Here is a 26,776-nt window from a genome sequence, read left to right on the forward strand (position 1 = left end):
AGGTGATTATTACTATTTCGAGAGTACAGCAATTAGATTCTCTCATTTTGGTTTCTGTTTAGTGTGTTATTAAATAACACTCAATTACTACATAAGCATGGGCAAACAAATAAAAATCCTACTAAGGTTTTTGTGCATGAGAAATAGTAACTGGGAAAAATGAAACATTTGATTTTGAACAATTCTAGTAGGGAATCATACAATTCCTATGGCAACACACTATATGTATTTTCAATGTCAAAGTGTTTTGTCTGCAATTAAAAAGAATAAACTAAATTGATATCTTAATTGGGAATCCCCAAATTGCACTAGCACATCCATTTGATTACCTACTATGCAAACATTTGCAGAAATTTTCACATTTAACTCTTACTAAGGGCCTTAATGATTTTTTTCCCCCAGAGTATTTACTCAAGACTCATCACAATGGGCACCATGACAATCCAATTTGCCCCATTCTGCCGCTGCACTGAAGTTCGGATACTCAGATCACATATCCGCTTTGCTAATCCCTGCATACAGGCCACTGGTTAAGCGAGTCAAACCAGTTCACAGGAAATCAGGAACTGGCCAGAAGGTGCGATCTTATCAGCAGGTGGCTACCGATGATCAACAGGTCAATATTGATGAATATGCAGGATCAGTGATTGGCTACATAGGAAGGTGCAATGGGGACGTTACCATGATTAAACACTACTCGGCCAGGGCAAACCAGAAACCACGACTGACTACAGAGGCTCGTGTACTGCTTAGGGATCGAAACGCTGCCTTCCGATTGGGGGACAGGATGACTCTAAAGTCAACAAGAGCCACATTCTTCCGTGCCATCAGGAAGGCAAAGCATGAGAATACACAGCAAATTGACAGACACCTTTGTGACACCAGGGACATGCGGCACATGTGGCAAGGTACACAGACTACAACTGATTACAAGTCCATTCTGCACGTCAACAATAGCAACAGCTCCCTTCCTGATGGGCTGGATCATTTCATTTGATTTGAGCAGTGAACGATGTGACATCAAAGAAAGCCCCCGCTCCCCCGAGGAACAGGCAGCTTGTCTGGTTGCAGCCACTAGCCAGGGTAAACCACGCAAAACTGCAGGGCTAGTCAACATACCTGGTCAGGTGCTGAGGGACTGTACAGCCCAGGTAGCAGGGGGCTTAAGGGACATCTGTAATATTTTTCTGAAACTGACCACCATCCCTACAGGCTTCAAGGCAGCCGCCATCATCCTGGTGCCCAAGATAGCGACGGTAACTGGCCAAAAGGTTTAGTACCTAGTGGCACTGGCTTCAACAATCATGAAGTGCTTTGAGTAGCTGGTAATGGATCACATAAAATTCCCTCTTCCAACTACACTGGACCCTGTCCTGCTTGCCTAGCACTCAAACCATCCGCTGATGATGCCTTGGCCTCAGACCTATAAAATAATGTCTCACATGCCAGGATGTTCATCAATTTCAGCTCAGCATTTCACATGATCATCCCTCAGAGGCTGGTGGGTAAACTGACCCTGCTGGGACCCAACACCTCTCTCTTTAACTGGATCTTGGACTTCTTGATGGAAAGACCCCAGTGTGTCCAAGTTGGCAGCAACATCTTCACACTGCTGACTCACGGCTGCACTGCCAGATCCACCTCAAACTACATCATCCAGCTTGCTGACGATACAACAGCGGTTGGCCTCATCAGCAGTAATGAAGAGCCAGCATATATAGGGGAGGTCAAGTGTCCTGCCAAATGATGCGAGAACAACCACCTAAGTCTCAACGTGGACAAGACAAAAGAGATGATTGTGGCCTCCGGGAAAGCACAGGTCGACCACTCTCCATTGCACATTAATGGCTCTGCCGTGGAGAGAGTGAAGGGCACAAAGTTCCTTGGTGTGGACACAACAGGCCATCTAACCTGAACCCACAACACCTCCTCAGTAGTCAAGAAGGCACAGTTACATCTGCACTTTCTGACGAAATTGAGTTGTGCAAGGGTCCTCGCCCCATTTTATCAACTTTCTATAGGAGTACCATCGAGTGTCCTGTCTACTGCCTCATTGTTTGTTACAGAAGCTGAGAGGCATCGGACCGCAAGACCGTACACAGGAAAGTAAAGACCACCAAAAGGATCACCGGGGTCTCCCTCCCCCCATTTGTGACATTTATTGAGAGCATTGCAGACGAAGGGCCGAAACCCGGTTGAGGATCCCTACCACCCATTCCACGATCTCTTTGACCCAGTACTGTCACAAAGGAGGAACAGGAATAGGATAGCCAGACTGGGTGATAGCTTCTTCCTTTGGACTGTATGTAATGTACGTAATCTATACCCAAACAAAGAACACGAACAACCAATGTGCAAATTAAACAAATAACACTAAGAACACGAGTTGTGAAGAGTTCTAGAAAGTGAGTCTGTAGGTCATAGAATCAGTTCAAAACGGCAGCGAACTGAAGTTATCCACACTGGTTCAGAAGCCTGATGGTTGGAGGGCAATAACTGTTCCTGAACCTGTGGTAGTAGGGCCCAGGGCCCAAGGTAGTAGGGCCCTACACAGAAGCCAGTAGGTCAAATGGAACGGGATTTGTATTTGGATACATAGTAGAAAGCATGAGCTTGGTCAGACAAAGGACCTGCTTCTCTACTGTACAACTCTTGGTCTGTTACTGTGCACCTTACCATTCAAGTAATTTTTAAATATGACAAAGGGTCTTTTGCAGCAATTCAGATTGTTAGACTTTGAGGAACAATTTTACATAACAGAAAAGGACTTTAAAAACTGGCATTTATATAAATATGACGACCTTGGAATGTTCCAAAGCTACTTAATGTTAAAGGAACAAATGTATAATGTGATTTTCATTGTAGTGCATTATTTGACTTTGTCTGATAATCTGATTTTGTGATGTTGATCAAAAATATTGTTAAGGATACCAAAGTTAACTTTTCCACTATTTTCACAATAAGGATCTCTTTTCAAAATAGTATTATCTTTTTATATTTAAGAGAATAGCTTCAGTTTATCGAATCATTTCCTCAGCAAAACGCTGTAGCATCCACCTGAATTTTTTTGTCAACTGTCTAGAGTGGGACTTGAACCTCTAATCTTCTGACCCAGAGATGAGAAATACACTGCTGACATGCAAGTGAAGCAAATTGGGAGCTAAATAAATGTGCAAATTAACTAGTACATCTGTCAACAGAATGTAATAAGTGGTCATGAGAGTAAAAGGGACAAAGGCACCTATTCTCTAAGTGTTGCTAGGCACCATGACTTTTATATGCTCTTTAGGTAGCATAATCTCACATACTTCACAGGGTTTTTTTTTGCATTTCTGCTAATGCAACTGTGCCAGACCACACAGCAAGAAAATCCCACAGTTAACTGGGGAACATCCATTTTCCCATTTTGGATTGAAATTTTATTACCTGCAAATATGCCCGTGAGCAGTACTATAAGATGCACCACCCAGCAGCAGTGGTGCATTGCACAGCACACTGCCAACCACAGAATTTTGAGGAAATACAAGTTTTCTGCATTTAAAAAAAAATCAGGGATTCAATGTGTGGATTTCCTAACCATGCAGCTTGAGATTTGAATAACCATTCTGGACCTTCATTTCCACTGGAATCTCCAACTGTAAAACTTCACAACAAATTATCTTCTAATCTGCTCCATAAATACGGCTTTGAACTTCACAGAATTGTCATGTATCCATACCCTTCCAGATTAAGTAGCAGTTTTACTTTATCCAATTCAGTGTCACATTAATTCAACATCATAATTTTTAGTACAATTACAAAAATTCTGTATAAACAAAACTAAACGGGAACAAGATACCGGTGTCCCCCGTTTTTCGAACGTTTGCTTTACGACACCTTGCTGATACGAAAGACCTACATTAGTTTACTTGTTTTCGCTAACAGAAGGTGATTTCACCGTTACGTAAAAAAGCAGTGCGCGAAAAAGGAAGCGCGTGAAAAAAGGCAGCGCGCATGCTGAGCAGCCAAGCTCCTCCCCCGGAACTGCATTCTAGCCAGCATTGCTGAAACACGTGTCTGTGAGTATCTGTGCTTTACGTCCATTTATTTTGTGCATCCGTTAGCAAGATGAGTTCTAAGATATCGGAAAAGCCTAAAAGAGCGCGTAAGGGTGTTAAACTTAGCGTAAAACTAGATATAATTAAGCGTTTCGATCGTGGTGAACAAAGTAAAGATGTAGTGAGTTTGGCTAAGGGTTTGTGAAAGTTGATGAAGATGATGTTGAAGAGGTTTTGGCATCCCATGACCAAGAACTCAGAGATGAAAAGGAAAGGATACCAACTGAAGCCGAACGCAGTTGTGTACGGCCCAAAAGTGAAGTCATCCAGGAACTGAACGTGAAGCAATTGCGTGAGATTTTTGTTGCGATTGACAACACTGCAATGGATGCAGAAAAGTATGACTTTAATTTTGAAAGGGTACATAGGTTTAAGGCATACTTGCAGGAAGGTTTGAGTGCTTACAAAGAACTGTATGATAGAAAAATGCGCGAGGCTAAGCAGTCAAGCATACTGTCGTTTTTCAAGCCTTCCACATCAGCCACAGCAGACAATGAAACTCGCCCTTTGACATCGAGGCAGGCAGACATTGAAGAAGATGACCTGCCTGCCCTGATGGAAGCAGACGATCATGACATGACACCCCCGGTCTCCTCTACCTCCCACCACCCCAACCTCCGACAACTCAGCCTAACACACCATCATCAGTGTGCTTGCTCTCTTCTCGATACCGGTAAGTGAAACTACACTGGACGTACATTATTTCTACTTTATTAAGGTTGTGTATTTTTGTGTGTTATTTGTTATGTTATGATTTGGCAGCTTCATAGCTTAAAGGTTACTGGAAAGAGTGCTTCTGCCAAGAACGCTTGCACCGTGTGTTTTGCCGAGAGCACTTGCATGAGATTTTCACTGCGGTGGACAGTGCTACAATAATTGCAGAAAAGTATTCCTACATTATATAGGCTGTGTATTTATCAGATCATTCCTGCTTTTACTATATGTTACTATTATTTTAGGTTTTATGTGTTATTTGGCATTATTTGGTAGGTTATTTTTTGGGTCTGTGAACGCTCACAAATTTTTCCCATATAAATAACTGGTAATTGCTTCTTCACTTTACGACATTCCGGCTTACAAACTGTTTCATAGGAGTGCTCTACCTCGAACAGCAGGGAAACCTGTACCCATCGGTTTAGAATACTAGTCTTCCATTATTTCTTTGTCTTAGAAAACTCTCTCTCCATTTACGGTTCCCTTAGCACAACAAAGCACCAACAGCCTACATTCCTCACATTATTAAAAATGTTGCAATTTAAGTACCAGTTCACACACACACTCTCATTTCACAAACCTGTAGTGTGGCTATATTGTACTGTATTAGCTATAAAAAGAGCAAAAGTCTTTCATGTTATTTTAAATCAGCCACATCAACTGGAGTTCTATAATAGAAAATGAATTTTAAACTTGTTCCTCATCATAACTATTTAGACAATGAAGTCGTTCATATTCTGATCTGAACTGGAAAATCTCAGATTTTGACAGATAAACTGGCACAGATTGTACATTTTACTGCCTAGCATTAATCACAGGGACAATATCACAATGTATTTACTTAACAGGAGGCAAGTAATTAGTAAGATTCTTGTATTTCTGAAAGAGAGCAAAATACTAGTTTTTGTTGTAGTCCTAAGCATGTAATTTAATAACAGTTGCACACTGCACTTCACCTCTGTTCGATTATCTTCAATGGAACATAATTTCAAGAGCAGTTCCATTTATAGACATCCCAACTCTCCGGAAAGTTCCTAGAGTCTCCCACATATTGATAGCTGCTCCTTGGCGCCCACAAATTATATACAACATCCCGGAAATCGATTTTTTTGAGAGCAGGTGAGGAGGGGGAGGGAGGGAGGGAGAGGGGGGAGAGGGGGAGAGAGAGAGAGGGGGAGAGAGGGGGGAGAGGGGGGAGAGAGAGAGAGAGAGGGGGGAGAGAGAGGGAGAGAGAGAGGGGGGAGAGAGAGGGAGGGGGGGGAGAGAGGGGGAGAGGAGGAGAGAGGGGGAGAGAGGGGGAGAGAGGGGGAGAGAGGGGGAGAGAGGGGGAGAGAGGGGGAGAGAGGGGGAGAGAGGGGGAGAGAGGGGGAGAGAGGGGGAGAGAGGGAGAGAGAGGGAGAGAGAGAGAGAGAGAGAGAGAGAGAGAGAGAGAGAACTTCCTGATTGGTCCTTCTTTGTGCTAAGTAGACCTATCAGTTTTCTCTGTGGGCGGGCTTTACATTCGACCTCTCTCTCTCTTTTGTTGTCCATCAGTTCAGTTTAGTGTCCTGCAGCACCATGCCAGAGTGTTCCAAAAAAAAGAAAATATAAAACGTACTTCACCCCAGACCACACTAAAGTGTACACCCCGCCTAATAGAGGTCAAAAATAATGACAGTGTTGCTCGCTGCACTGTTTGCAACAGTGACTTTTTTATTGCCCATGGCTGTAAAAGAAATTTTGAGGAGAGTTTAACAGGTGTCATTCATTCATTAGCATAGCTAAAGTTACTTAAGCTACCTGGCTAGATGCTAAGGAGCTACTCTATTGATGTCCTACGTGATGAGGCCAAACTCCCTGTAGACTTGCTTAAAGGTGTAATAGAATAAAAAAACGACTCCATGATAATATAATATAAAAGTACATACTTTAAAGTCAAATTTTCTGCATAAGACAATATAATAAGGATACACCTTATGATTTTGTTTCTTTTTGGGACCACAACATATTAGGCACCTGTCCTCTTCAAGTTGGATCAGAGTGTAGAAGAGCTCGTGCATGACATAGTGCAAGCAGATTTACTGAGCCAAAAGTATTGAGAGAACAGAACGTTCAGGAGATAGATGTGAGCAACTCTGAAACTCATCGCCCAGATGAAGAGCTTTTTACTGGGTACCTGGCAAGCAGGCAGTTGCTAAGCGAGGAAGCACAAGAGATTCCCCCCTTACAAGATGCTACAGCATTCTGTGTCAAGTGCTTTCAAAATATCCTGGAGAAGTTCCCAATGAGAGACCAAATCTTGAAAAATCTTTCAATGGTCAATACAGAGAGCCAGGATGAGGTGAATCCAGAGCAGATTTTGACTTTGGCAGAGAGATTTCCAAATGTGAGCAAGGCAGATGCAAGAGAACAACTCCACTTGGAAGTCCTGGATTATGTCTCAACTAACCTTGAAGGACTGGTTCCAAACTACAAAAGTTTGCCAGTTGCTGAGTTCTGGGGGAAGTAAAATCTGTGAGCACAGGGCAGTTGAGATTCAGAGAGCTCTGCCGGTTGATGAAGCTGCTTTTGGTGCTGCCAAATTCTAATTGTGACGTAGAAAGGGCATTCAGCATGGTGCGGCACATTGAGACAGCATTCAGAAGTCAGCTGTCTCACAAAACACTTCTGAATCTGATGTCTTGTAAAATTAACAAATCCATTGACACAGACTGCTATGAGGTTGAGACTTCCGAGAAAATGCTCAAATCTGCCAAGCAAGCCACAAAACAGTACAAGGAAAGTTTGCAAAAGGAATAGAAAAGCTATTTGCATTAGAATGGGTTGCAAGGGGTGGGGGTGGTGGTGCTACCTCCCTGAAATGAGATTTTGCAGGGTGGGATGTCTGCATTTGCTGTACATTCAAATTTATCACAGGCAAACAGGGATGAAATTTTATCCCACAATTGCCTGTTCTTTTATGCAAAAGTAGTGCAAAAACTCTTTAAGATCTGTAGAGATGAGTCTTAACTCTGAAACGAGGTACTCCTGTATTATAGTGAAGTAGCAGACCAAATCCAGATGCACTGACTGGAAACATAGCAGATGTTAAGACAGTCTTGAAAATTCATAAGCATACAAACTTGCATGTTTCATAACACTGACAAGCGTACAACAGCAATGATCTAATTTTGAAATACAATTATTGTGTTGCTGACAATCTCATCATTGCTTTGAGCAGGAGAAGGATATTAAGAGAATGCCATAAATTATAGCTGGAATGACATTTTGTCACGCATATTTCAGAAGTCAGCAATGATGGTCTCCTGGTATTCAGTACAACATTCACATCTCAACAGGAAGCACTTATGAAAATATACTATTTGATCTGTTATTATCCCATTGCATTTGGAGGGCCTAACTGCGAGGGTGCCTGTGTTAACCAGTGACTACACCGCAAAATATACTATGAACTGTAAATCACTGAGGGGTATTCTGAAAGACTTACATTCATATAGCAATTTCTAAACCAACGAGACTATTAAACTTAGCCATAAGGGAGACAGCTACATTTCCAATAGGTCCGTTGAAGACATACCCATTCTTTTGAATTCTTCATTCAGCAGCTCTAGCCAGGCCACATCCATGTCGTCGAGATCATAGCGACACACACTCTCTGCAAGCGTGCGGATGTCCACATAGCCAAGTTCTGGGGGCTCAGAGCCAGAGGAGTGGATATACTTCCTCGGTCTAGAAAATATCACAGCTGTTTCCTTTTCATTAGTTACTCTGTAAATGCAAAAAGGAGAAAATAAAAGTTTATATTCAGTTTGCTCCTATGTGTCGGGTTTCACTGATTCAGTCAAAAGGAAAACTGTAAACATTCAAAAAAAAAGACAAAATGTGTTTGTTTGACGTCCTGTGAAACATTAGTGAAACAAATTCTGTTTATTTTCAAATACTGACCGAGATTAGGGGCTACTCTGGTGACTGAGGATCAAAGCATTTTGTTTTAAAATGTGGGTATTATTTCAGAAATCAGGCGGTAATAGGTGGAGAGTCAGGGCACTGTTACAATTTTCCACTCTGCTGGCTATTTTAGAGAAGAATAATCTACAGGAGAGGGCCGTGGTGTGCATGCCTTTCATTTTACTATCTCTAATGATGTTTTTCCACAGGTTAAAGTCTGCAGTTTAATGAGAAAACCTATCCAGAGCTTCCACTTGCCAGTGACGAGTGGAGGTGCACAGATGGGGGGGGCTGCTACTTTTCACATTATATGTTAATGATCTGGATGACAGGATTGATGGATTTGTGGCCAAGGTTGTGGATAATACAAAGACAGGTGGAGGGGCAGGTAGTATTAAGAAAACATTGAGTCTGCAGAAGAACCTGGTCAGATTAAGAGGATGGACAAAGTAGCTGTCGGAATACTGTGTAGGGTAGCATATAGTTATGCACTTTAGTAGAAGGAATAAAGACAGCTCATTTTCAAAACAGGAACCAAATTCACAAATCGGGGGTGCAAAGGGACTTGGAAGACCTAGTGTAGGTTAACTTGAAGGTTGAATCAGTTGCAAAATGTTAGCATTTATTTCAAGGGGACAAGAACATAAAGCAAGGACGTAATGCCATGACTTTATAAGGCTTTAGTTCGACCCCATTTGGAGTACTGTGAGCAGCTTTGCTCCCATTATCTAAGAATGAGGCTTAGTGAGGATCCAGATGTGGTTTTCAAGAATGATCCCAGGAATGAAAGGGTTAAAATACGAGGAGCATTCGATGGCCTGTACTTGCTGGAATTTAAAGAACTGAGGGGCTGGGGGGGTGGGGGGGTGGGAGGGTAATCTCACTGAACGGCATGGTAGCGTAGTGGTTAGTACAAGGGACCAGGGTTCAATTCCCACCACTGTCTGAAAGGATTAAAGCAGCAAAATTCAGCTCTCCCTGAACAGTCACCATTAGAAACAAGACAAAAAATTGGTATCTCTTTACTTGGTATTGATAATGCTCCCCGTTGCTCTCTTGTTTCTGATAGCATTTTCATTACTTTCCAACCCCTAAGTGGGCATCAGCTGCCTGGGCCCATTCGCCATGGGAATCATTTTGCAATGGACTCGATTTTTATGTCCTGAATCTGTCTCACTGAATTCTCCCCAGACTCACAAACAGGTCAACTTTTATTTAAGCCAGATAGTGAAGGTGAGATCCAAACAGAAAGGGGTAAAAAAAGATGCAGGGTAAAAATAGTGAAGTATACTCAACATATCAAAATATAAAAGAAACTGCAACAAGATCATCACCAGGGAAAAGCAGCCTTTGCTTCTATCTATTGTGCCATGATATCTTTTATATCCACTGGACACAGAGAGATCTTTTGATTTTCTATCTTGTCCAGAAAGAAGTCACATCTTAGAGAGGGCAGCACCCCCTCAATATTGCGTTGGCATGGTTATTTCCCATCACGTTCCCAAAAGTATTGCAAGTGAAAAAAAGGGAGAAAATAACAAAACTTTGGTAAGTTGTTAATTTGCAAAAGCAAGACACATTAAAGTTACCATTATAGATAAAAGGAAAACCAAAATACTTTATAATTAGCTAGATTTTCTTTTGCTGTACAAGATCTTAAGTCTATAAGTAAGCAATTTGAGAGAGTACAGCAATAAATCTTGGGACTAACTACCAATGGCTATGTAAGTGTTCGAAGGCAGGATGGTTTATGAAAGTCAGATGGTACTAAACAACTTCAATCTTAATTCCCCAGAAGTAATAAATTTAGTGGCTTTGGGTAGTATGTCAAATATGTCAACATTCAAAATAAAACACATGGCAGGGATAATATATATGGATAAGTTTAAGTATTGTAAGCTTTTGGTTTTTGCTTACAGGGTATCTTGGTTTGATTCAAGATGCACTGCCTCAACGGGAGGCAAAATCAAAGTCAACAGCAGCTTTCAGTAAATAATAGGGTAAATATTTGAAAAGATGATTCATACAAAGCTATGCAGAATGAGAAAGAGATCCGGGCAAATTAGTTCCATGCTGGATGTTATGATTCTGATCTACAAAGCGATTATAACCCTACATATAACCCTACAAGGAAGAGATACCAGTTTACAGTGCAACTTAAGCAACTGAGGCAGGAAATGGCCCCAAGCATCTTCAGTACCATTAACTATCATTGTCATCCAGATTTCCAGAAGCCAGCAGTGAGCCTAGTAACAAGAATACATGCTAGCATGGTCTGATGGCAGCACAACAGGTAAGGTTCTGTACTTGCAACTAATCAGAAAAGCCAATTTAATTCACTTAACAAGGATAGTGACTGAGGCTACATCCACACTAGACCGGATAATTTTGAAAACGTTGGTTTCACATAAAAATGATAGGCGTTCACACTATGCATTTTTGAAAATATCTCTATACACTGAAACGGAGATTTCAGCGAATCTCCTCCTCCTGCGCAGGACACATCTATCAAACACAAGCTACATGTTTGGTGTCAAATCTCGCCGTGGAAGTGCATGTTTTTCCGGTTACAGACTAGAAAAACTTACAAGATGGACAGCCGTAATACATCATCTGAAATGTCATCCCAGATTGTCTGGGATGCCATGAAAGCATATTTGAGGGGTCAAATGATCTCCTATACAGCAAATCTTAATAGAAAGTCCTGTGCAGATCGATTAGACCTCATTAATCAGATTAAAGAATTGGATCAACTGTATGCTCAAACTAAGAATCCTGAATTATACAAGAAGCGTGTAGAACTTCAAACTAAATTTAATCTTCTGTCTACTCAACCTGTCGAATGCCAACTTCTTGAAAGTAAGAGTCACTTCTATATTCATGGTGACAAATCTGGTAAATTTCTACCCAATCAGCTGAGGTGTTCCAAAGCCAAACAACATATTACAAAGATCCGGAAGGAGAATGGAGACTTTACATCGGATCACTTAGAAATCAATGATGCATTTAAAAATTTCTATTCTCGACTTTACTCCTCTGAATCTTTGAATGACAATATCTCTGTTGATCATTTTTTAAATAATCTGAATATTCCTTCGCTTTCATCTGATTTTAAAGCCAAACTTAACACACCTATATCATCAGAAGAAATATCTTTTGCAATTTCTGCATTGTCTTCAGGGAAATCTCCTGGACCTGATGGGTTCCCCGTAGAATTTTATAAATCATTCTCTTCACTTCTTTCTCCTCAGTTATTCTCAGTATTGTCTGACTCATTTAATTACGGTAAATTGCCACCCTCTTTTAATAAGGCATCTATTATTATTTTAATAAAAACGTAAAGACCCAACAGAGTGTTCCTCGTATAGGCCGATTTCTTTGCTTAATGTTGATGTTAAAATCTTGGCCAAAGCTTTGGCTTATAGATTAGAAACTGTTATTCCCTCTATTATTTCTGATGATCAAACTGGTTTTATTAAGAACCGTCTTCCTTTTTTTAAACATTCGGCGTTTATTTAACATTTTATATTCACCTCCAACTGGGATTCCTGAATGTGTCATTTCCCTCGATGCGGAGAAAGCATTTGATCGTATAGAGTGGAACTACCTTTTTGCAATTTTAGAAAAATTTGACTTCGGTCAAAGTTTTATCTCTTGGATCAAATTGCTGTATTTGTGTCCTACTGCCTCTGTTTTGACTAATTTTCAGAAATCCCAGTTATTTAACCTCAAACGTGGCACCCGTCAGGGATGCCCTTTAAGTCCCTTTCTCTTTGATTTGGCTATAGAATCTTTGGCGATACCATTTCGAAATTGTCCTGATTTGACTGGGATTTGGAGAGGGGGTGTTGAGCATAAAGTTTCTCTTTATGCTGATGACTTATTACTTTTTCTTTCAAATCTGTCTACATCCTTACCTCCAATGTTTTCACTTCTTGATCAGTTTAGCTAGTTCTCTGGCTATAAACTTAATTTACATAAGAGCGAACTTTTCCCAATTAATAAAGAAGCACGAGAATTAACATTTCGTGATCTCCCTTTTAAAGTAGTTCATAATCAATTTACTTACCTTGGGATTACAGTCACAAGGAAGTTTAAAGATCTCTTTCGTGAAAATTTTGCCAATCTTTCATATACTATAAAACAGAGTCTGTTACAATGGTCAGCTCTATCTATGTCTTTGGTAGGTCATATTAATGTTGTTAAAATGTATGTTCTCCCTAAATTTTTATATTTATTTCAATCAATCCCAATTTTTATTCCTAAATCTTTTTTTTTGATTCCTTAGACTCTATTATTTTGTCATATCTGTGGAAGAATAAGCGCTCTAGAATTAATAAAGTTTATCTCCAAAAATTTTTTTTAAAAAGGGTGGCATGGCTTTACCTAACTTTCGTTTATATTATTGGGCAGCCAATATACGTTATGCTACCTTTTGGTCTTTTTTCCATGGCCAACCCGAGTGCCCTAATTGGGTGGCAATGGAGTTGAGTTTCACTAAAGATTTATCTATCTCTGCACTTCTTGGCTCTGTACTCCCTAGTAGCTTGTCCAGATTAATCGTTAATCCTCTTGTTAGACACACTCTGTGTATATGGGCTCAGTTTAGGAAATTTTATGGATTCCATGGTTTTTCCTTTTCTAGCCCTATCTTACATAATCGCCTTTTTTTTACCTACTACTTATGATTCAGCATTCCATGATTGGTATAGGAAGGGCATTAGACATTTTGAAGATCTTTTTATTGACAATCGCTTCACATCTGCTAAATTCAATCTGCCCAATGCTCATTTTTTTAGATATCTCCAAATTAGACACTTTATTAATCCTTTAATTCCTAACTTCCCTGAAATGCCTGAGAAAAATGTTATGGATTTATTTTTTTCTATTAATCCGCTAGGTAAAGGTTTAATATCATTTATTTGTGATAAATTAGTATCCTTAAGGCGTGCCCCTGTGGATAAAATTAGAATGGCTTGGGAGCATGATTTAAATATCTCCTTATCTGACAAGACTTGGGACTCGATTCTCAAATCGGTTAATACAACCTCTCTTTGTGCTCGTCTTTTACAGTTTAAGATTGTTCATAGAGCCCATATGTCTAAATCTAAACTATCTTGATTTTACCCTAATATTAGTCCTCTTTGTGATAAATGCAAAAAGGGCGAGGCCTCTCTCATTCATATGTACTGGTTTTGTCCTAGCTGGGAGAAATTTTGGAAAGATGTCTTCACAACGTTATCTTATATTCTGAATCACCACCTAGAAGCTAACCCTTTAATTGCTTTGTTCGGTTTTTTGGGTGAGACAGATTTACGTCTGAGTTCGACCAAGTGTCGAATATTATCTTTTGCTTCTCTCCTGGCTAGACGTTTAATCCTCCTTAGATGGAGAGATGTTGCCCCACCCACGCATGCTCAATGGCTTAATGATATCATGTCCTGCTTAGACCTTGAAAAAATTCATTATTCAGATACAAAGTTCCATAAGGTCTGGGGACCTTTTATTGAGTACTTTCATAACCTTCCTCTTAACTAAGATTTTTTTTTCGGTCCCTTGCTTTCAGCTCCTTTTTTTTGGTAGTAGGCATCAATATCTTCTGTTTTTAAGTGTATTTACAGCTTTGGGGGTTTGAATGTCCTGATTTATATTCTCTATATTGTGTTGTGGTTGGTCTGGAGTTTTTTTTTGTTGCGGGGCTTGGGGAGGATACTAATTTTACATGTCCTCAATTTGGGTGCTTTCTCAATTATCTTCTTTTGTATTATATTATTATTGTATGTTTATTTTTGCACTGTATTAATGCTCTTCATTTCGATCTGGGGTTTTTTATCTGTAGCAATGTAGAAAATGTATAAAAAAACTAATGGAAAAAAAAGATGGACAGCTGTTGGCTCTCGTGCAGAAGAACTTAAAACTAAAAAAAACAAATATTGGAGCATATGGAGGCAACCGACAGGAAGTTCATGGACAGATTGACCCGGCTGACGACGAACATTGAAAAACTGACTAATTCTGTTGCATTAATAAAGCACCTTGTTAAATGTATAAAACACGTCTGCATCAGTGTTATCTTGTATTTCCATACAATGTTACATTAGGCTGTTACACATCTATTGTCAGAGAAGTACTTGCATAAATAGGTAAGCCACCTTCATACAAGCAAGGACAGAAAACAGGGTGAGTATACTTATTTATTCAGTAAGTTATGGGTCAAAGTATTTGGTGAGGACATTTCTAACTCTTCTGGCTTCAGCCTCTTTGCCGCCTGTTCTGAAATTGTTAGGTTGCGTTCAAGAAAACAATGAAATGGCGCGCTACCGTCTGATAGCGTTTTCAGAAGTCTCCGGTTACCCCATCCACACTGATCTGCCCGAGCAGCGCTTTCAAAAATACCCACCCTGGAAAGCGTTTCTAAAAAGCTCCGGTTTTGGGGGACGATAACGCCATTTTAGTGTGGACAGAGGGTAAAAACGAAGAGAAAAAGCTTTGGTTACAGATTTATCCGGCGTAGTGTGGATGTAGCCAGAATTAGTCCACCTTTGTTACCAATTTGACCTGATGAATAATTCATGCTTTCATGCTATTGCTTCACTGAGTTAAGAACAAACATATTCTAGCCTCGAGTCCTCCAGTTACAATCATACTAATTTTAACCTCAATGTACACACCTCATTTTTATTTGAAATCAAAAATTTCTTCCAAACATTTTAAAAATAGATTAAGTGGGGAGAAATGTTAAATATCTTATGCAAAGCATCACTTTTATTTCCCAAAATGCAAATGCATGTAAATCCCTCCTGGCACTTGTTCGTGCAAGTAGATGTGCTACACCTACCCATTCACCTCCCTCCTCACCTCCATTCAGAGCCCTAAAGAGTCCTTTCCAAGTGAGGCAACACTTCATCTACAAAACTGTTGGCGGTCTTCTACTATATCTGGTGTTCCTGACGCAACGGGTGAGACCCAACAGAGACTGGGAGGGGGCGAGAGTGTGCCTTGTCAAGCACCTTTGTTCCAACCGCAAAAATTCAGGATTTCCTAACGGCCAACCATTTTGATTTCAATCCCCATTCTTATTCAGACTCATCAATCCATGACCTCCTCTACTGCCACGATAAGGCCACTCAAGTTGAAGGAGCAACACCTTACATTCCGTCTGTGGAGCCTTCAACCTGATGGCATGATCATCGATTTCTCCAACTTCCACTAATTTCCCCCCTCCCACTCCCTTTTTCCTATTCTCCACTCTGGCCTCTGGCTCCCCTTGCCTCTTCTCCTCACCTACCACCTCCTCCCTCCCTTTCTCTCATGGTCCACTCTCCTCCAAGATTCTATCTATACTTGCCCTTTAGCCTTTCCAGCTATTATCTCCCAACTTCTTACTGTCCTGACGAAGGGTCTCGGACCGAAACGTTGACTGCTCCTTTCAACAGATGCTGCCTGACCTGCTGAGTTCATCCAGCTTGTTTGTACGTCTTCTTAATTCATCCCCCTCCCCACCCCACCTGGCTTCACCATTCACTTCCAAACTTGTACTCCTTCCCTTCCCCACAGTCTTATTCTGGCATTATCCCCTTTCCTTTCCAGTCCTGATGAAGGGTCTCCACCCAAAATGTCAACATTCGTTTCCACAGGTGCTGCCTGACTCACTGAGTTCCTCAAGCATTTTGTATGTGTTGCATGTAAATAAGATGCTAAAAATAAATCAGATTTTAAATAATTTCTGGAAATGTAGTAACTTGACAACTTGTTTATAAATGGCCTTAGAAGTTGTTATGATCCCAGCCCCTTCCTTTGTGAGAATCGCAAGAGCACTAGTTGGGGGGGGGGGGGGGGTCAGTAGACCCAGGAAGTGGGAGAGAGAGAGAGAGAGACGTGCCGAATACCGCGTTCCACCGGGATGCAAAATAAGGCGACATTGACTATTGTCTCATGGAGACCACGTGTAAAGTCCTCGGGCAAAGTGAGCTGGTTGAGAGAGAGATTGCATCATCCCAACCTGATTGACACCTGCGACCCCGTGAGGAAGTATAAAGGAGGGTCTGGGGGGGGGGGGGGAACAGCCCCTTCAGATGCACCAAGAAGACACGATAGCGATCCCGTCGTAGTGGGAAGCCATTTTGAAGGAAGCCACGTGCGTTAGATTCCGGGCCTGGAATCTGTGGCTGGAATCATGGAAAACCGCTTTTAACTAACATCGGGGGGAGCCCGCTCCCCTGATTCAACGGATTTGCTTCATAAAGACCCGGGCAAGTTTTCCTTTTCTCATCAATCTCTCTCCCTCTGTCCAACACGTGAAACCCAACGATTCCCAAAAGGCTGAAGCCTGCAGACTTCTGAGTGACTTTTATATTTCCAACGGACAATATATTATCCCCTAGACAACAGTAGAGCTTATTTCTTAATGATGATTATTACGATACCCGCGCTTTAGATTGAGTATTGACGACGTGCATTATCTGATTGTTTGTATTAACCTTACTTTTGTGCCCCTTTACAAATAAAAACTTTTGAAAATAGTGCCATCAGACTTCAACGGACCTCTCTATCTTTGCTGGTAAGTGATCCAGTTACGGGATATGTAACAAAGTGAACAGTTGTTCCAAATGGTTGCTTTTTTTTCTTAAGCGTACTCATTGCTACCCAGCTAGTGTCCAGTTTTGATCTCAGTTGCAATGAAGCCTTAATAAGACCAACTGACTAGCTGTGTTGATAAAAAGTTAAAAGCAGGCTGCAAAACATTGCTCCCCACAAGAAAGCAAAATACGACAGGACACAAGGCAGTACGATATTCCGTGACAGTGCAGCCAAGCTGTCTACATAACATGTAAAAGCACTAGGAAAAAAATATGAAGTGGGGTAGGTTACAAATTTATGAAACCTTGATCTCTGTGGATTTAGAGTTGAATCCATCAACAGTAATTGGTCAGAAGTTTAGCATTTTAAAAGCTGATAGTTCAATTCAGTTTCTCATGCTCACAGGCACACACAAACAAACCTTACTCTCACCTTAGTACAGTACCTACTTTCATCAGCAATGAAACTGCACTGAGCAGACAGAACTAATTATTTAAATAAATGGATAGAAGTAATTCCCTTCTTGGATTATTTAGTGCAATTAACCAAGTTACATCCACTTTTACTGGAATAACACCACCAGAAAACTGGGGGGGGGGTGAGGGGGGAGAAGGCAGAAATGTACTAAACAGCCAAGAATGTGCACGCGGATGGGGTTTCTGAGGCCATGCCAGGAAGAGGTTAAAATAGCCAGCAATAATTCCAGCTCCAATGGAGTAGATGGTCTGCTGGGATATATAAAGCACATAAAGTCCATCAGTATCAATTAAAATCTCCACTAAAGTGAAAATTTCTCAACCTTGCCTTACAGAACTAGCAAAGGGGAAACTGTGCTGTGAGTTTGGCAAATCATGTTGTTTTTTCAGTATCTACTCAATTTTTAGAACACAAGCTCAAAAGATAACTTGGGATGTCCCAGTTTGAGCAAAATTTGGGTGTGAACTCAGCTCAGACTCTCCCAACAACACACACAAAATGCTGGTGGAACACAGCAGGCCAAGCAGCGTCTATAGAGAGAAGCGCTGTTGACGTTTCGGGCAAAGACCATTCGTCAGGACTTCGCCCTTCTCCCAATCGATGCTGCCTGACCTGCTGTGTTCCACCAGCATTTTGTGTGTGTTGTTTGAATTTCCAGCATCTGCAGATTTCCTCGTGTTTGCTCACTCTCTCCCAGTTGTGTTAAATCAAGTGTTTAACTTTGCTCATAACTGACAGACTGAAATGTGCAAGTGAGAATTCCACATGATCTAGGCAACAGTAGTGGTACTTTGGCAGACTATTAGCCAAATCCAAGCTTCTTTAAAACAATAATTTACTCCAATTGTCATTCCATAATGCTGCATCTGGGTATTTTTTAAAATAAGTGCAATGTGTAAACCTTCCGTTCAATTTCCAGAAATTACTTAGAATATTATCCTTTGACTTTGAACATCTAATTTGCATGCATCCATCAACTTCTTCAGTGCATTCTTAAGCTATGAAGTGACATGCCAACTGATCATCTCCTCATTTACCGGCGTAAACAACGAGCAAGCTGCACAGTAATTACTTGACAGCAACTCTCCCTCAAATTGTCTGACTGCAGTTGGATATGTGTTTCCCGAGGTCTCTGTTGGAAACAGAAAATTAAGAGCATTTGTGGCACTTCTCTATCTTTCTGGAGGGTGATATATAACCTCTCGTGATTAGGATTACATAGCCTTTAGAATTCTTACAATTAGATTGATTTCTATTGCCTTTGAAATGACTGCATGTTCTGATAGTTATTCAACACAGTAATATCTCAGCAGAGTCTGGACATACACATAGTTTTTACAAGTTTTTTTAAGAAAGACTATAATACGGCCACTGAAGTCATCTTTCTGAGACTTAGAAAGACCTAACATGGTGAGGAGGGTGGGGCGGGGGTTGTTGGGGAAGCAACTAATTTTTGAGTTCAAGGAATGAAACTGTGAAATATCAGACACTTTTAATGAAATATGTTAGGTTTAAACTGATTGGGAAAACAAAAGTGCATTTTAAATTCTGAGGAAGGGCTTCTCCAAAGACAAATGACCCCAAAAGAAAAGAGCTAGACACAGTTTTTTTCAGATGCATCAACACTGGACATTTTGGCATTAGAATTCTCCTAGTTTTCCTTTTATTCATCTGAAGGTCAGTTTGACCAATTAAATCTGAAAATTAAGGATCCATCTCTCACTTCAGCATCTCAACATATACCAGATGCCAATTCAACAAATGCTTTGATACAGACTGAGTCATAGAATCACCCCACAACTCATCCAGGCGATCTCTCTAATTTTGATTCACCTTTGCCATCTGCAACTTAGACCTGAACTGCATTGAAATCATTGTGTGAAATGTTTGGTCTTTTTGCTTTTTCCTTTATCTGTTAAGGTCCTCCTCATTTGCCAGTTCTTTATTCATAAATGGCATTTTTTTCATTGGAAGACATCATAGGAGCTACTAACAATCAGATCTTGTATAGGGATCAATTTAGATAGGCAATTTGCATACAGTGTTTTCTTGACAAACATTAGATTAAATACCAGATATCTAGTTTGGATGTTATTCAATGAGGAGCAGTGACAGATCCTTAGGAACTTCAGTGTAAACGACATAGCAGTAAGAACAGAAGCTCCTGATAAATATGCTCTGACTGTAATCCAATGGGAAATATAAGGACTGTCCCATAGAGCTGTAAAGTGTAAAGAAAGTGGTAAGACAAACAGATTGAAATGTTAACAGTGGCTGTAGCATGGAGACAAATCACATTCTGTGAAGGTCTGTTGCAAAATAAGTTAAATACCCAGGAACCAAGTGTCAAAGTAACATCAGACAGTGATTGATCCTCGCCAAGGGTAGACCAAGCAGAAAAAGACACAGGTGGCCCCCGTTTTCCGAACATTGGCTTTACGACACCTTGCTATTACGAAAAACCTACATTAGTTACCTGTTTTCGCTAACAGAAGGTGTTTTCACTGTTACAAAAAAAGGCAGCGCGCGCCCCGCACAGCCAAGCTCTTCCCCCTGAACTGCATTCTAGCCACCACTGCTTAAACACGTGCTTGTGAGCATCTGTGCTTTATGTCGGTTTATTTTGTGCATCCATTAGCAAGATGAGTTGTAAGGTATCGGAAAAGCCTAAAAGAGCTCATAAGGGTGTTACACTTCGTAAATCTAGACATAATTAAGCATTTCAATTGTGGTGAATGAAGTAAGGATATTGTTCACGTGTTGAACTTGCCTACGTCCACCATTCGCACTATTTATACACAGAGAGAAAGAATCTTGAAAGCTGCCAATGTTACTGTTGGTTGTGCTCGTAGCAAAGTGGTCTCTCTTAGTCAACACCCAATAATGGATAAAATGGAAATTCTATTGCTAGTGGATTGATGGGTGTACAAAGCGTGGTGTTCCGTTATCTTACACTTAAGGAGAAATCAGTCACATTTTAATAAGCTGAAACAGCACTGGACGATGGTGACTAAAGTGTCGCGAAAGTGGAATTTAAAGGCAGTCATGGGTGGTTTGATCGGTTTCTGAGCTGAGGGCAGCTTCACAGCTTAAAGTTTACTGGACAGAGTGCCTTGGCTGATACTGAAGCTGCTGAAAATTTCCCAGCAGAACTGAAAACCTTACAAAAGCTTGTTATTTGAATAAGCAAGTGTTTAACTGTGACAAAACTGCAACTTATTGGAAAAAATTGCCAAGCACCCCAACCTCCGACGACTCAGCCCAACACACCATCATCAGTGTGCTCGCTGTTTTCCCGATTCTGGTAAGTGATACTACACTGTATGTACATTATTTCTACTTTATGTAGGCTGTGTATTTTTATGTGTTATTTGGTATGATTTGGCAGCTTCATAGCTTAAAGGTTACTGGAGAGACTGTTTCTGCTACGTAGTGAGATTTTCGCCACGCTAGACAGTGCTGCAATGATTGCAGAAAAGTATTTCTACTTTATATAGGCTGTGTTTTTATCATATCATTCCTGCTTTTACTAAATGCTTCTCTTATTTTAGGTTTTATGTGTTATTCAGCATGATTTTGTAGGTTATTTTTTGGGTCTGAGAACGCTCAAAAATCTTTCCCATATTAATAAATGGTAATTGCTTATTCACTTTACGACATTCCGGCTTACAAACTGTTTCATAGGAATGCTCTACCTTCAGCTAGCGAGGAAAACCTGTACTATGTCAGAATCGCAGTGAGTGCTAAAGCAAACTAGAATTACAATTTCAAACCCCACAATGGCAGTATATTTGTGGGCTAGGTACGTTTCCTTAAGAACAAATGGATTCACATATGTGTTGTAGAAAATTAAATCTGTCCAGTCATCACACCTTCTTACTCATATACCCGGCTTGGCCTACAAGTGACTGCTGTTGACCTGACAAGTCATTAAGTATCGTGCAAACTGCAATCAAGATCATAAGGAACAGGCTATACATCCAACCACTGCAATGTTGTCCCATTTCCAACAGCAAATGAAAGCATCTTTGCTTCAAAAGTGTAAGTTAACATGACAACCTGATAATATGCAAAATAAGTATTTTGCCAAGTACTGTAGTTTGAAACGAAGACCAGAATTACGTATATTACTTGAAGAAAGCTTATTTATTGGAACTTTAAATTGGGGAACTTGGCATTAATTGTGGCTCTCCCACACATGGTTCAGTTAGCTCCAAATTCTAAGAAGAATAGCAGAGAAGTATTACAAAAGGGATGAATACTTTTTCAGCCTCACAATTCTGGTTTTTCATCTTTAGTAAATTGTTGTTAGGTTTTGGAATCTTTCTTTAATTTGACATGATGCACAATGTTTTAGACATTAGCTCAAAATAATCCTACTTCAATATATTTTAAGTTAAGAAGGTGAAACAATAAAATGTGAAAATAGTTCTGGAGGGCTGTAAATTCCTCAAAGAAAAAATGGATTCACATATGGGTTGCAGAAAATGAGATCTATCCGGCCTTCCCACCTTCCCACTCATATACCCAGCTTGGCGACTGCTGGTCACCTGGCAAGCCATCGTATCGTGCAAGTAATATTTAGCTTTTGCAATTTCGAAACATCAGAAACTTGCACATTAAGAAAGAGGATCACAAATACTCTTCCATCCATCCTAGAATTTCTAGGAATTAAGCAAAAAAGGGAAAGAACAAAAGAGCTTTCAAAAGTGTTGGGCTTTGCAACCCCTCCTGTACCTATTAATCATAATAATACTGGAAAAGGCTATATGTTACATACTTAAACTTCCAGTAATGCATCAAACCAGAATTGATGATCTTAAGAACTGGGTTGTTGATGTGCTGTTTTTCATCTCCACACTGATAATTATATCACAGTTCAGAGAAAAACTGCACTTTAACTCTGCAAATCCCATTGTTTTCCTAATCTGGGAGGAACTCTTAATGGCAAAGAGCATGTCATTAGTTACTCAGTAAAAGTATGAAAATAATGTGGCCAAGGTCCAAATCTAAACATCCAAACATTTTGTTTTTGCAACTTTAAAGGACTTCCCACTTTATTCTAGTGCCAAGCACTTAACAGCAGTGATATCATTGATGTTTCCATCCAAGGCGTCAGCGTGGACATGGTGGAGGATTACAAATATCTGGGGATACGAACGGACAATAAGCTGGACTGGTCAAAGAACACTGAGGCTGTCTACAAGAAGGGTCAGAGCCGTCTCTATTTCCTGAGGAGACTGAGGTCCTTTAACATCTGCCGGATGGTGCTGAGGATGTTCTACGAGTCTGTGGTGGCCAGTGCTATCATGTTTGCTGTTGTGTGCTGGGGCAGCAGGCTGAGGGTAGCAGACACCAACAGAATCAACAAACTCACTCGTAAGGCCAGTGATGTTGTGAGGGTGGAACTGGACTCTCTGACGGTGGTGTCTGAAAAGAGGATGCTGTCCAACTTGCATGCCATCTTGGACAATGACTTCCATCCACTCCATAATGTACTGGTTAGGCACAGGAGTACATTCAGCCAGAGACCCATTCCACCGAGATGTAACACTGAGCATCATAGGAAGTCATTCCTGCTTGTGGCCACCAAACTTTACAACTCCTCCCTCGGGGTGTCAGACACCCTGAGCCAACAGGCTGGTCCTGGACTTATTTCCACTTGGCATGATTAACTTATTATTATTTAATTATTTAAGGTTTTATATTGCTATATTTCTTCACTATTCTTGGTTGGTGCGGCTGTAACGAAACCCAATTTCCCTCAGGATCAATAAAGTTTGTCTGTCTGATATCATTAAATGTGAATGTAGCAATATTACAGTGCCTTGAAAAAGTATTCAGCCCCCACAACTATTTCACATTTTACTGTTTCATTTCCTAAACTCAAAATATATTGAAGTAGGAAGATTTTGAGCTGATCTATGAAACATTGGGCATCATGTCAAATAAAAAGAAAAATCCCAACGATTCACTAAAAATTAAGAACCGAAATTGTGAGGCTAAAAATGTATTCATCCTCTTTGTGATTACTACACTATCTTCCCTCAGGCACAATATTACCTTACCGACTCACCCAATTTGTTGATGTACAACGTTGGAGGATCACCTGCTTTCAATGAATTCATAAAAATAAATATCCCCTCTCTCTGCAGGGTCCATCAGTATGGTAGATTTTTAACAGACCAAATCAAAGTGAAGACAAAAGAGCATTCAAGACAAGTTAACGACATGATAATAGAGAAGCACAAATCTGGGGAAGGTTAGAAGACCATATCAAAAGTATTGAACATACCTTGGAGCTCAGTGCAGTCCACTGTGTAAAAGTGGAAAAAATGTAACACCACAGACACATGGCCCAAGTCAGGCTACCCCTCTAAACTTAGTCACTAGAGAAGAATGGCACTTGTAAAAGAGGCTATGCAAGGGTACCCAACCATTTGTTTTGGGATGATTATTGATCTGGGTAAACTTTTCAGCAGCAAGGACTGGAAATCTGGTCAGGACTGATGTGAAGATGTATGCTGCTAAATACAGAGAGATCCTGGTTAAAAACCTGCTAGCCTCTGACCCAAAGCACACTGCAGAGTTCCACTGTGAAAAAGGAGCACGTGATTCACAAATAAAACTTCTCAGTTAAATGGATCAAAATTCCTGGTTGTAATACTCATTTATGTGAACAAAAGGTTGGGGGCTGAGTAGTTTACAAGGCACTGGATGTTTATCCTATTCTGACAGTCTTTATATTATTCATGTTCACACTTTGGCTGCAACAGGATATTGCTGGTGATATGTTTGTAAAAACATTAGAGTGCTAGTCACCTGGTAGTCAAAGTAATTGGCAATTTGAATCTCACACATTTGTAGGTGAGATTTTGGCAGGTGAGCCTGTAGTGATACGGATAGTGATTGGTTAGGGGAACAGAATGAGAGGTTCTGTTATCGTGAATGAGATTTCCAGATGGGATGTTGCCTCCTGGGTGCCAGGGTCAGCGATATCTCTAATCGAGTCCACTGCATTCTTAAGTGGGAGGGTGAGCAGCCAGAGGTCATGGTCCACAGTGGTACCAATGAGGTGACGAGGTCCTGCTAAGTGAGCTCAGGGAGTTAGACGCTAAGTTAAAGGACGGGCCCTCAATGGTTGTGATCTCAGGATTTGTGCCACGTTCTAGTGAGGCCAGAAATAGGAAGATTATATAGTTTTACATATGGCTAAGGAGATGCAAGAGGGAGAGCTTCAGATTATTAGATCATTCTGCTTCTTCAAAGGAAGGTGGGATCAGTGCAGAAGGGACAATTTGCACCTGAACTGGAAGGGGACCTATATCCAAGCTGGAATATTTGCTAGTGCTGCATGGGTGTGTGGGGTGGAGGGGGGGGGGGTGCTGTGGGTTAATCTTGATTTGCAGGAGGATGGGAATCAGAGTGCCAGAACAGATAGTGGACTGGTTTTGGAGAAAGATGTTGTTAAGCCTATATATAAAGTCAGGAATTAAAAGGTTGAATATAGTGGGGCTAATGTTCTGAGTTAGGCATATTTCAATGCAAGTAGTATTGAAGGAAAGATGGCTGAACTTCGGGTATAGATCAACACATGGAACTACGGCATAGTAGCCATGACTGAGATTTCGATGCAAGAGGAACAGGTCTGGCAGCTCAATGTGCCTGTGTTTCATTGTTTTAGAAATGATAAAGTGGAAGGGATTAAAGGGGAAAGGGTGGCATTACTAGTCAGGGAAAATGTCACTGCAGTGTGCAGATAGGACAGACAGGAGAACTCGTCTAGTGAGGCTTTATGGGTAGAACTATGGAATAAGAAGAGTACAACAATGTTATTGAGATTATATTATAGACCACCCAACAATCTGCAAGATTTAGAGGAGCAAATTTATAGAGATATCAGAAACTGTTGCAAGAAGTATAACGTAGTGACAGTAGGAGATTTTAACTTTCCACATATTGACTGGGACTCCCATACTGTAAAAGGGCTGGATGGGAAAGAGTTCGTCAAGGGTGTTCAGGAAAGTTTCCTTAATCAGTACATAGAAGTCCCAGTGAGAGACTGTGTGATACTGGATCTGCTATTAGGGAATGAGACAGGGCAGGTGACGTTTGTGCTCAACACTTTGCATCTGGCATTCATAAAGCCATTAGTTTCAAGGTAATTGTGGAAAAGGGTAGATCTCAAGTCAAGTCAAGTCACTTTTATTGTCATCTCGACCATAACTGCTGGTACAGTACATAGTAAAAATGAGACAATGTTTTTCAGGACCATGTTGTTACATGGCACAGTACAAAATCTAGACTGAACTACATAAAAAAAACAGAGGAAGCTATACTAGACTACAGACCTACACAGGACTGCGTAAAGTGCACAAAAACAGTGCAGGCATTACAATAAATAATAAACAGGACAGTAGGGCAAGGTGTCAGTCCAGGCTCTGGGTATTGAGGAGTCTGATAGTTTGGGGGAAGAAACTGTTAGTCTGGTTGTGAGAGCCCGAATGCTTCGGAGCCTTTTCCCAGACGGCAGGAGGGAGAAGAGATTGTATGAGGGGTGCATGGGGTCCTTCATAATGCTGTTTCCTTTGCGGATGCAGCATGTAGTGTAAACGTCCGTGATGGTGGGTGCAATTTCCGAACCAGGCAGTGATGTAGCTGCTCAGGATGCTCTCAATATGACCCCTGTAGAATGTGATGAGGATGGGTGGGCTGGGAGATGGACTTCTGTCAGCCTTCGCAGAAAGTAGAGACACTGCTGGGCTTTCTTGGCTATGGAGTTGGTGTTGAGGGACCAGGTGAGATTCTCCACCAGGTGAACACCAAGAAACTTGCTGCTCTTAACGATCTCTACCGAGGAGCCATCGATGTTCAGCGGGGAGTGGTCACTCCATGCCCTCCTGAAGTCAACAACCATCTCTTTTGTTTTTTTCACATTGGTTGTTGGCTCTGCACCAGTCCGTTAGCCACTGCACCTGGAT

The 26,776-nt window shown here is 40.8% G+C and overlaps 1 protein-coding gene across 8 annotated transcripts in view; it reads right to left on the reverse strand.

Annotated features, from left to right (window-relative positions):
* LOC132391695 (protein Jade-1-like) overlaps positions 1-26,776 on the reverse strand; it is a 157,610-nt gene that overhangs the window by 35,545 nt on the left and 95,289 nt on the right. For all 8 annotated transcript variants that reach the window (XM_059965225.1, XM_059965224.1, XM_059965227.1 and 5 more), the window contains one exon: positions 8,368-8,558. In XM_059965225.1, coding sequence (XP_059821208.1) covers positions 8,368-8,558 — 191 coding nt within the window. The remainder of the gene's footprint in view (positions 1-8,367; positions 8,559-26,776) is intronic.

Source organism: Hypanus sabinus, chromosome 3, assembly GCF_030144855.1.
Source record: "Hypanus sabinus isolate sHypSab1 chromosome 3, sHypSab1.hap1, whole genome shotgun sequence".
Lineage (NCBI taxonomy): Eukaryota > Metazoa > Chordata > Chondrichthyes > Myliobatiformes > Dasyatidae > Hypanus > Hypanus sabinus.